Below are 11,522 nucleotides of genomic sequence, written 5' to 3'. Positions count from 1 at the left end.
GTTCGCGTCACATCCGGCCTGCTGCTGGCCGCCATGTTGGCGGCGCTGAGGTATTGCGGTCCGCGCTCCTTCCCCGCTGCCGTCACCGGGCCTGTCCCTGCTTGGAGCCCGTGGTTGGTGCCGTGTCGGGGCCGCAAATCGCGGCACGATCCCCCCGCCAAATCTAAAGCGTCGCGGCTGAAAGTGCCTCCTCCTGTCGACCCCGCCGAGCTCTATGTGGTCACCGAACGATACCGGCAGCACCGCCTGGTGCTCGGTGCCCTCCGGTACCTGCGGGGCTGAGAGAGGGTGGGGTGGGCGGGTGTGGGGCTGTTGTGGGGCAGAGGAGTTTTGAGGAGAGTGTGGGACTACTGTGGGGGTCTCTGTGAGGCGGCTGTGGGACTGTTTTGGGGCAAAAGTCGGGCTGGTGGTGGGGCTGGGGCTGCTGTCAAGGCATGTGGTGGGTATGAGCACTGCTTTGGGGCAGAGCATAATTTGGGGAGTGGTCCAGAGTGGCTGTGGGGCACGGATGTGGCTATGGGGCTGCTGTGGGGTGGAATGTGGGGTTGTGGTGCGGTATGAGGCTGCTATGGGGCAGGGGGAGGATTCTGGTCTCGCTGTGGGACTGCTGTGGGGCAGGATCTGGTTGCTGGAACCGTTTTGGGGCAGGGTATGTCACTGTGGTGGGGTAGGGGAGGGTTTTGTGGATGCAGGGTGCATGTGGTGCAGGGAATGGGTATAGGGCTGCTGTAGGTGGGATCAGGATGGTTTGGATGGAGGAGTATTTGAAGGGTGGGTAATAGGGTATCTTAAGGGCAGAGGAGGATTGCGGAGATTCTGGAGTGACTTTGGGGCAGGATCAGGGTATGGGGGTATAAAGTGGGATTGGGACTGTGGAACTGTTTTAGGCCAGGATATGGAGTTACAGTGCATCTGTCATTCACAATGTGATTGGGTATGGGGCTGTTTTGGGGCAGGAGATGTCTGGGGGAGTCCAGAGTGGCAGTGGGGCAGAGGAGAGCTGGGGGGAGTCTGAAAGTGATGTGGGGACTGGCTGAAGGGTTACATTGGGCTGGCAGAGGGGTGGATGTTGAGCATCGCTGGGAATGTGGGCTGAATGTGGGGCTGTGCTCAGTGCCCTGCTCCTTGGCAGCTCCATCTTCAGGTCCGAGGTGGTGCAGAGGAAGCATGAGGCACAAAAGGATGCTGAGGACTCAGCAGCACTGTCAGAGGAGCACCGTTTGCTGATGGCCTGGAACGATGCTGAGAATGCACGACAGCGGGCACGCAGGTGAGGGCAGGCAGCCTCAGTGCTAACTGCTGCTTCAAGTTGTGTTTCAAAACCAAATAAAACATCCAGATAACCAGGCCATGTTTTTGTAAAAATAAACCTGAGTGGTTCATCCCTGCTTGCCGCTGGTGTGCTGTGACTGTCATAGAAAAAAAACAGTAAGATCATGAAGTCTAACTGTCAACCCATCCCCACAGTGCCCACGGCCATGTCCCTCAGTACCATGTCTCTGTGGTTCTTGAGCACCTCCAGGAACGGTGATTTCACAACTTCCCTGGGCAGCTGTGCCAATGCATTGCCACTCTTTCTGAGAAGTTCTTCCTGATTTTTAACCTGAGATATTTCTCTGTTTTCACTCCTATTCTGCTCCCATGGAGCCATCCCCTGGTCAAGCATTGGAAGTGCACTCAGAAACTCAAAGCAGTCAGCAGATGAATTCAGGCAGAGGTTAAAGGGATGAAGCCTGTTGGTCTGCTCCTCCATTTCTGCTGCACTCAGACCTGCAGGCATGGTGCCCCAGGGATTGATGTGTCTCACTCAGGTCATAAGTACCTAACATAAGTTTTCTTCTTTCCCAAATGGCAGAGAAGAAAGAATTAGGAAAGAAGAGGAAGAACAGAAGATGCAGAAGCTGCAGGCTGCGGAGAACAAAGCCAAAGTGATGGAGGCCTTTCTGAAGGAGAAAGAGAAAGAAGTCCTGCAACTGCAGGTGAGAGAAGCTGGGGGATGCTGGGCAGATGGCTGCCACCATCTGCGTGAGTGACGCTCTGGTGGCCCACGTTCTGTGGAAGGGAAATGTTGGCTCCTTCCTGGAGCTTGAGGAAAGGACGGAGGTTAAGTGAGAGCTCAGACAGCAGGGATAGGAATAATCACAAGTGAGGGAGTTACGGTGCTGTCTTTCAGACTGACTGCTGGGATGTGAGGTTGGCACGTCTGCAGGAGCCCCATAGCCAGCAGCGGTGTGTGCAGAGGTGCTGGCAACCTCCTGCGGCGCCAATGTGCCCAAAGGCAGATTCTGGTGACCCTTGGGGCTTTCTCTGGTGGCGTGTGCTAACAGCCAGCACTCCCCTCTTTCCTGCAGGAGGAAGCAAAAACCTTCATCACTCCTGAGAACCTGGAGGCTCGGATTGAGGAGTGCCTGGACAACCCTCGCAACTACAACTTCGCCATTGACAAAGAGGGACGCATCGTCAAGCGCACTGCACTGTCCTAGCAGCTCTGTCTCATGGCTGAAGGGGATGTGCTGGCCTGGCCTCCACCTGGAGGCCGGGGTTCTTCCTTTTAATGCACAAATCAGCCACAGAATTGATGGACAAACAGCCTGCTTCCTGTGCTGCTGTTGCAGAGGTAGGGGGAGAGGAGGGAAATGGTGTTATTTTGAGGTGCAGAGCAGCACTCTGCCTCAGTCCTGCAGTGAGGCAGGCAGGAGGAGGAGGAGCTGCTGGTGTTCTGCTCCCGTTGCTCTGCAGTTCCACCTCCCTCTGGTTGGATCCCCACTGCCTTTGACTTGGAGGTGAGGTGGAGCAAGGCAGACTCCAAGGCAAATCCTCAGTGGTTTTGCACTGGAGAGATCTCATCCTTTTGTCTCCTCCACTCAGCTGAAGCACCTCAATCTCTGGTCACTCTCCCTTTATCTTTGGCCTTCTGATTTGTTTTTCTGCACTCAATTGGTCTTAAATACGTGCAAGAAAAAGGCACACCTGTCACAGGTGAGGTTGGGCCTTGCACAGTAACATATTGCAGGGAGATTGTATCTGACTGGTTTTGCACCCTTACCTCTGTGGAGCCCTGTGACTACATCTGCTTCTGGCACAAGCCCATCATGGCCTCCTGTGCCAGTGGCCCCAGCACTGTTTGCATTTCTGCCCCTCTGGATGCCTTTGATGGAAAACAAGGTCTGGATTGTTTTGTAGAAAACACAGACGCTGTGTTTTTTGTTGGTAGGTGAAATAAATCATTGTTTCTGTGTTTTCTGCTATGGTGGAATGACCTGTTGTTCCTGTTCATCCTTTAAACCCTCCCTTGCCTTTCGGTACTTGAAGGGAGTTTATAAACAGGAGGCAAACTGATTTTTCTGTTTTTAGTTACATGGTGTAATAGTGATAGGATAAGGGGGAATGGTTTTAAACTAAAAGAGGGGAAATGTGAGGTAGATAGGAGGAAATTCTTTGCTCAGAGAGTGGTGAGAGAGTGGTGGTAATGCTGCCCAGAGAGCTGTGGGTGCCCTGTCAGTGGAGGTGCTCAGAGCTGGGTTGGATGGGGCCCTGGGCAGCCTGAGCTGGTGAGTGCAGCCTGCCCACCCAGTGGAACTAGATGGATTTAAGGTGTCCTCCAACCTGAGCCATTCTAGGATGATTTTTAGCAAAACAAAATTAAGAAAATCACAGAGGACTTCTGAACAGCACCGTCTCAGTAGGATCCTAGAGCTAAACCAGGCAAGGATGGAGAAAAACACACAAATACTTTTTTAATTCTCTCCAAGTTTTATTTCTAATTAAGAGCATCACTTCAATCTGAGTCATGGTGCTGGGTGCTGCGCTGGTGCAGCCCATGGGACAGCAGATCCTGCTGGTTTTTCCTCCTATGCAAACAGCATTTCTTGGTTGCAAGATGAGTCAAGCACGCAGCCCTCTGCTCAGGAAGAGAAGAGGAAATGAGCACCAAGCAGCCCTCAGAGCTCCATCCCTGTGCTGTTTTGAATAACATCAAACAACTCGGCCTCGGTGCCCCGCAGTAGCGACAGGTCCACCCTCAGTAACATCCTCCCCCTCCCTGTTCTGTACCACAGCCCTGGGGCAGATGTGAGCTCCCCCCCCCCCGGTCTCCCCACGTTGCTCACCACTGCTGCAGCAGATTCCTGGTGCTGCACAGCTCGCCCCATCCTCGCCGCAGGCTTTCCTCCCAGACTCACAGGGCGTTGGCAGGAAGTTCTCCTCCTGGCACCGCAGGGTTTCAGAGGTACCCAGGTAGCAGCCCAGCTCCTCCCCACAGCAGATGTTGGGGCCAAAGCAGTGGCCTTTGTTCCTGGGGCCGCAGGGCAGGCACTGCTCAGGGCATTGAGAAACAGCGTTAGGGATTGAGCCTGATCTCCCTGCCCTCTGCCAGTGTGCTTGGTCCTCATCTTGCTCTCAGCTCAGTCCTCATCCCAGTGGTTTGCTCTGGAAGGTTCTGGCTTTGTTTTCATGTAGGAGTGGTGAAAAGGCGTTGATCTTTTCTCCCAGGTAACAGTGGTAGGATAAGAGGGAATGGCCTCACACTGCACCAGTGGAGGTTCAGGTTGGATATGAGGAAAAAATTCTTCAAAAGAAAAGGCATTGACACAGGTGGCACAGAGAGTGCTGAAATCCCCAAACCTGGAGGTGTTCCAGAGCTGGAGATGTGGCACTGAGGGATGTGCTGGGGTTGGACTTGGTGCTCTTAGAGATCTTTTCCAACCCGAATGATTCCATGACGATCGTGGCTTTAGTCAAATGGCTGATCATGCACCAAATTCACCCTCCAGAAGTTAGCATTCTACATAAAAATGGTGCCACTGCCCCATTGGAATTGTTTTTTTTCCCAGCATTGAGAAAAAGCAATGGGTTTTCATCAGCATATTGCGTCTGGCTGCCTTTGCAGCTTCCTTTTCCCTCCCCATCCCCAAACTTCTTTGCTTTAAGATTCCCCCCTCTCTGAATCCCAGTTCCTATAACATCCATGCACCTCACCTTGCTGTTTGGCAAGCTCAGAGCTGCCCGATGAAGGGGTGGCCGGTGCTCTCACAGCCCCCCCAGCCCACAGGGACCTACCTTCCTGATGTCCATGTCTGGCACGGCACGCTTGCCCCCGATGGGGCAGTTCTGGATGTAACAAGCTGAGGAGAGAGCCAGGAGCCCCAGCAGGCAGACGGTGAGCGCCCTGTAGGACATGGCTGCAGGATCAGGATGCTTCTGGATCCCGTCCTGGCCAGCAGCAGTATTTATAGGCCCCCCCTGCTAATTATACACGCCAGCACCATCGTCATTGATTTCCTGTTAAAAACACAAGGCGTTGCTTTCCACACCAAAGGGCTTGGCTAATAACTGGAGGTCGAGGACGTGAGGTCGGTGCTGTGGTGCTGATTTGCTTAGTGCTCGCTTTGACCGCTGTAAGGGGATGCACAGGGGCTGCAGGTGCTTTTTTTGGGGGTGAAACCTTGGATGGCCACGCTGTGGTTTTGTGGCTCCTTGTCCTGCTTGGCCAAACCCTATGGGTTGGGTAGGGTTGGAGTTTGGTGATGTGTCCTCCTGGTAGCAGGGTGAATGGGGTGAGCTGAAGTGAAACTCTGTGCCGGCTGGGTTTTGAATCGCTTCTGGTGGGAGGAAAAAAAAGCAAAGCTGGAGAGCTTTGGGTTGTGATATGTGGTGCCTGGTCATTCATGCCCATCTCTACCTGGTGTTAGGGGTGCTCAGCAGCATGCATGTCCCATCTGGGAGCGTGGTGACATCACTGAGCATTCCCTAGACCATCCCACCTTCTCAAAAATACCCAATTTACCCATTGGCAAATGCTTGAAAACCCAAATCTCCTGTAACTTCTGCCCTGGAGCCACACACATGGCATGAGTGCAGCCAGCCTCCAAGGCCTGAACCTCCCTGCCTTTGTTACTGCAATTAAGGGCTTCCTGACTTGAATAAATCCACTCACTCTGGACAACAGCTTACGTCTATGGAGACCGTGACCCTGGTCCTTCCCAGTGCCTGCTTAATTGGGGAATGCAGAGCCCAGTGCCACAGAGCTGTCACCTCTGCCATCCCCTCTGCCCTGTGTCTGGTCTGCCACTTAGTGGGGTCGTGTGGAGCGGGCTGAGGCTGCAGCTGGAGCGCCGGGCTCCATACTAATGGGGTGGGATGGGGGCTGGTCACCGTGTCGGGGTGACGTGGGCCAATGGGAGCACCACTACCCCAAGGTGCCACCTCCCTGTGGGGACATTATAAAGGCCAGTTGTCTCCACAATGCAGCCAGATGCCAGCCCAGGGGGACAGGCGGATGATGGGAACAAGGGACGTGGCTCCTTTTGGGGACGCAGCCTGGAGCAGGGAACCCAAAAGGGTAAGAAGTTTAGGCAGCATCTGCCCAAATAGCCCCGGGTTTGGGGGTGTTGTGGGAATGATGTGGGAGCAGTTTGGTGAGTGTTGGTAGTATTGCTGCCATGGGAAGATCATACGTGTGATCGGGTTCAACTGGGAACCCAAAGCTTGTGGCTTTGGGATGTTTGGGTTTTTGAGTTTGAGGTGTTTTGGGAAGATAGTTTCTGGGGTTGGTTCAGCTGGGAACCTAAAGCTTGTGGCTTTGAGGGGTTGGGGTTTTGGTGTTTGGGGTATTTTGGGAGGATAATACGTGTGATTGTGTTCAACTGGGATCCCGAAGCTTGCAGCGTTGAGGGGTTTGGGGCGTTTTGGGAGGATAACACACGTGGTTGGGTACAACTGGGAACCCAAAGCTTGCAAGTTTGGTTTTCAGGGTTGGGGAATTTGGGATGGTTTTTCTTCTTTTTATCCCATTTAGGATGTTGGACCTGGCCAAAACCACAAGTCTCACGGAGGGGTGAGATGTGATCTGTACGAGGTGTAAGCCCCAGAACCTCTGCCAGGACCTGAACACCAAATCCTCACTTCCCAAAGGCAGCAAAGCCCCAGAGTGCAAGGAGGTGACGGCGTCCAAAGGCAGATCCCCATCACAAATCTGGGGACAGGGTGTGAAAAGGAGGTTGGAATCCATGCATGCTGGTGGGATCCTGGGGTGAGGATGGATGGCCTCAAATCGTGGCTCTGGATGGGACTTTTCCCTTTTAGCACCAGGGGGCACCAGCTCAGCAAAATCCTGTCGAATGGGAGCTGAGCCTCCAAGGTGGAAAACAGTGGAAATGAGAAAATGGGTTCAGGGAGTCAGAGGAAGGCATGGCACCCACCTACGTGGCCCCATCCTGCCCATCCCCAAGCTCCCAATGTACCCTGGAGCTCAGCACTCCCCCTTTATCCCCAACACCTCAGACAAAGCCAGCACAGTGCAAGAGGACTTTATTAGATCTGCTATTTACAATGGGTCCTGCTGATATCCCAGCTGCTCAGAGGCCGGGCTGCTTGCCCTGCTGCTGCCTGTTGGCCAGGTGCATCAGCCTCAGCAGTAGGTCCCCAGCTGTGCCATCCAGCACCGTCAGGTTCTTCTCCTCTGCCTCTTCTGGCTGTTCACTGCCTTCCTCCAGGCACACGGCATCCATGGCACATGTGTCTGCAGTGGGGAAAGCATCACTGTTAGGAGCAGTTGGTTTCAGGTCGTAGAATCATAGAATGGGTTGGGTTGAGCTGGGTTGGGTTTGGATGAGTTGAGTTGGGTTGAATTGGGTTGGGTTGAGTTGGATTGAGTTGTATTGGGTGGAGGGATCTTAAAGATCATCTGTTTCTCATCAGAGAAGCCCAAACTCCAGCTTTATTGCTCCCATTAATGAGGAAGCAGGGATTTTTTATGGTTTGTGTGTCCAGCAGAGGGATGTCTCAAGGTGGAGACATGGGAGGGAGCTCTGAGCTCCATCTCTGTCCCAAGCTGGCGACATCGTCGCTGCTGCTCTGTGCCTCCATTTGAAGGATGCTGGTTCAGAAGGTGAATGCTAATTTGGGGGGATGCTGATTTTTGAGAACACTGGTTTGGAGGATGCTGCTGCTTTGGGGAGGGACGCCGATCCTTTTGCAAAGCACCAGAGCACTTTGTAAAAGTGCTTTGCAACCCCTTTGCAACCCCCCAATCCACCCCAGTCCCCATTAACCCTTCCCACCCCCAACCACCTCATCTCCACCCACTCCCCATCTCCTACCATCGAACATTATCACCCCCAAAACTCCCCCCAGTCCCCCTTACCAGCACTGCAGCAGACACCGTTGGCAGCGCAGCGCCCTCCGGAGCCGCAGGGCTGCCCACCAGCCTGGCAGGGTGAAGGCACGTAGTCCTCCTCGGCGCAGCGCCGTGTCTCTGCCGTGCCCAGGTAGCAGCCCAGCTCTGCACCGCAGCAGATCCCGGGTCCGAAGCAGCGACCCCTGTTCCCTGGTCCACAGGGGAGGCACTGCAGGGACAGAGCATGTTTGAGTGCCCATCCTTGAGCTCAGAGACCCCCTGTAAGACTTATTTTCTGCACATCGCACAGTGACGCCTGGCCTGACCCCACCTTTGCCATCTGACGCAGTGGCTTGGTCCCGATGCCACCCTCCTTTGTCCCCCCACAAATGCTCCTGTACCCCCAGCTCAGCCATCACTTCGGGACCAAGCTCTTGGCCCTGTCTCTCAACCCAAAGATTGATTGGCACCAACCAGCAGATGCCAACAACCCCCAGCAAGTTCCAACACCCAGCAATTGTTGGGCACCTTCCACACCCCACACAGCCCCCATTTACCCCCTTGCCTCCATACCTGCCGCAGAGCTGTATCACCCAAAGCCCTCTTGCCACCCCGGGGGCAGTTCTGGATGTAGCAGGCAGAAGATAAAGCCAGGAGACAGAGGAAGGAGAGGGGCAGCGAAGGCTCTGCCATGCTGTGTGTGCCCAGAGCGATGCCACGCGTGTGGGGAAAGCTGCCCTGCTGTTCGTTGGCTGCGCTGTGTGTCTGGCACTGTGCTGTGCTGGTGCCTATTTATGCTGCTGTCTCCCCTTCCCAGGGGGAGGAGAAGGAGAAGGAGGGCGGGCTGTTGTCTTTTTTTTTCTCCCCCCCCCCCCCTTGTTTTCTTTCCCAAATTGCATCCAATCGAATCTGTAATCGAGGTGATTCAGTGCTGAAGCGCACGCGGCGGCGCTCAGGGACAGCGAATCCCCTGAGCAGGAGGAAATCTGGGGGCATGGACCCCTGGTGTGGACAAAGGGAGGGTTGTGGGAGTTTGGGAAGGGCTGAGAGTTTGGAGGGAGCTGGATTGGCAAGAGAGGGTTTTGGGGGTGTGGGTTTGGAGGGTATCGGTTTAGGGGGGATGGTGGTTTGGGAAAGGATGGTGGTTTGGAGGATAGTGGTTTAGGGAAGGATGCTGGTTTGGAGGGTGCTGATTTAGGAAGGTACCAGTTTGGAGGATGAGGATTGGGGGTGAGATGTGGTTTTGTATGATATGGGTTTAGAGAGGGATGCTGGTTTGGAAGAGACTGCTTTGAAAAGGAGCGCCAGTTTGGACGATGAGGGTTTGGAAGATGCTGGCTTGGGGAAGATATTGATTTGGAGGATGAGGATTTGGGGAGGGATGCTGGTTTGGAGGATGTTGGTTTAGAGCAGGATGCTGGTTTGGGAAGGGATGCTACTTCAGAGGATACTGGTGTAGGGAGGAATGCTGCCTTGGAGAGGGATGCTGGTACAGAGAATGCTGGTTTAGGAGGGAACCAGTTTGGAGGATGCTGGTTGGAAGAGGAATACCAGTTTGGAGGATGAGGGCTTGGAAGGTGATGGTTTGGGGGAGATATTGATTTGGAGGCTGAGGATTTGGGGAGGGATGCTGGTTTGGAGGACGTCAGTTTAGAGGGGGATGCTGGTTTGGGAAGGGATGCTACTTTGGAGGATGTTGTTCCGGGGAGGATAACAGTTTGGAGGATGAGGATTTGGGGAGAGGTGTGATTTTGGAGGATTCTGGTTTGGAGAGGGGTTTTTGTGAAGAAGGGATGCTGGTTTAGGGAGGATACTGATTTGGAGGATGAGGATTTGGGGAGAGATGTTGTTTTGGAGGAGGTTAATTTGGAGGATGCCAGTTTAGCGGGGATTTTGATTTGAGGGTTGTTAGTTTCAAAGTGATGCTGGGTTGGAGGATGCTGCTGTTGGGAAGGGATGCTAATTTGGAGATTGCAGCTCTGGGAGGGATGTAGCACTGGGAGCAGGGCTGGACCATGGCTCACTGTGATGCAAAGACCCCCACTGCAACCCAGCCCAGGGGACAGCCGTCCCCCGCCATGAATATTCCTGCTGGTCTCATGTTCCCACTCCAGCAAAGCTGAGGGCGACCTCGACGACGTGAAATTAATATGCAGAGGGGAATCAGGAGCCTAATGAGCATCCGCCGTCCTGGTCCCAGTGGCGGTGAGGAGGGGCTGTGGGAGGGATGGGGACGGGCAGTGGGGATGCTGTGATCCCACTGCTGGGATGATTTCCTGACCTTAAGCACCCCCTGAAATCATCTGCACTAAAGATGAGGGACAGGGGCAGAAAACAACAGAAAAAATTGAGCTGCAAAGGAGAAACTGAGGCACGGAAGGGTAAGGGTGGGCTCACAGCTTGGGGTGATGCTTACGGTGTCGGCGATCCCAGTCCCAGCCTGGGATGGATGCATCCTCTGGGAGAGTTGGTCCTGGATTTGAGAGCTCAGGGATGAGGGCAGTGGCACTGATGAATCATTAAGGCTGTACCTTAATGACCAACATCGTTAGCGTTGCCCAGCCCGGCCCTCCGTGCTGCTCACAGCGGGTGTCCAACCCGCTGGCGTTGCAGGGCCGGGGAGGATGTGAAAGCACTGGGATGGGAAAACTTTTCTTTAAAGAAGCCCAAAATGTCACGTCTAAATTGGGAGTTTCGTGCTCATGCTCTGTCTCTTCATTACTGTATCGTAAAATTACATTAGTCAGAACGAGCTGCATTCAAATGACTCTGTGTCTGGAATGATAACGCGGGAATATGAGATTAAAATGTAATTATGCTCTTTAAAGTCAAGGAAGGTTAATAAAATGTTTTCCAAGTTGCAGAGGCTCCGCAGCCACAACGCAGAATCACTTACTGAAATCAAGGGGAGGACGGGGAGGGATGGAGCTGGGAGGGAGGATGGATGCAGAGCACAAAAAGAGTGTTTGAGGGCTGAAAACATTGGGGTCACAGTGGGGGGACATCAGGAAGGCTCAGGCAATGGGGCCGTGGGGCAGAGATGGTCAGGAGCATCCTGCAGGGCAGTGCTACCCAACGCCCTGCAACGCTACGGGATGCTTTCTCTGCATCCCAGCACTGCTGTGCCACGTTCCATTTCATCCCCAGCTCCTGCAGGCCCCTTCGTTAGCGCTGAGCTCCTAACGACGTGGTTACGGCTGCTTTCAGGTGATTAACCAGCACAGTTAGCTGCCTGCAGGGAACTTTGAGAAGCCTTTGCTCTGTGCCAGTCACTATCAAGTCACGCTTGCAGAGGGAACGCATCCATCTCCTGTCTGGAGAAAGTGATGTTCCCCAAATTGGCCCTTTTTTCGTGATATTTAGCAGCGACCGGGGCTCCTCCACGTCCATCAGAGGAGAGTCACTC

The 11,522-nt window shown here is 54.0% G+C and overlaps 3 protein-coding genes across 3 annotated transcripts; 1 reads left to right on the top strand and 2 right to left on the bottom strand.

The window, feature by feature from the left end:
* Positions 1-7: 7 nt before the first annotated feature.
* Positions 8-7,410, top strand: MRPS26 (mitochondrial ribosomal protein S26). Its single transcript, XM_052682476.1, has 5 exons — positions 8-266; positions 1,133-1,270; positions 1,856-1,979; positions 2,352-2,617; positions 6,797-7,410. Exons 1-4 carry the CDS (start codon positions 34-36, stop codon positions 2,481-2,483), a joined length of 627 nt encoding a protein of 208 aa, XP_052538436.1. The 5' UTR covers positions 8-33; the 3' UTR covers positions 2,484-2,617; positions 6,797-7,410.
* Positions 3,734-5,178, bottom strand: LOC128080368 (neurophysin 1-like). The gene is made up of 3 exons (XM_052682483.1): positions 5,059-5,178; positions 4,110-4,314; positions 3,734-3,901 (listed from the first exon to the last, which is right to left on the bottom strand). Exons 1-3 carry the CDS (start codon positions 5,176-5,178, stop codon positions 3,852-3,854), a joined length of 375 nt encoding a protein of 124 aa, XP_052538443.1. The 3' UTR covers positions 3,734-3,851.
* Positions 7,324-11,023, bottom strand: LOC128080367 (vasotocin-neurophysin VT). The gene is made up of 3 exons (XM_052682482.1): positions 8,690-11,023; positions 8,144-8,345; positions 7,324-7,519 (listed from the first exon to the last, which is right to left on the bottom strand). The coding sequence occupies exons 1-3, from the start codon at positions 8,807-8,809 to the stop codon at positions 7,356-7,358; spliced, it is 486 nt and encodes a 161-aa protein (XP_052538442.1). The 5' UTR covers positions 8,810-11,023; the 3' UTR covers positions 7,324-7,355.
* Between the last annotated feature and the right edge of the window lie 499 nt (positions 11,024-11,522).

This window comes from Tympanuchus pallidicinctus, unplaced genomic scaffold (genome assembly GCF_026119805.1).
Source record: "Tympanuchus pallidicinctus isolate F22 unplaced genomic scaffold, pur_lepc_1.0 scaffold2, whole genome shotgun sequence".
NCBI classification, from domain to species: domain Eukaryota; kingdom Metazoa; phylum Chordata; class Aves; order Galliformes; family Phasianidae; genus Tympanuchus; species Tympanuchus pallidicinctus.
The sequence above is the reverse complement of the archived record's forward strand: the minus strand, read 5'-3'. Positions and strand labels throughout refer to the sequence as shown.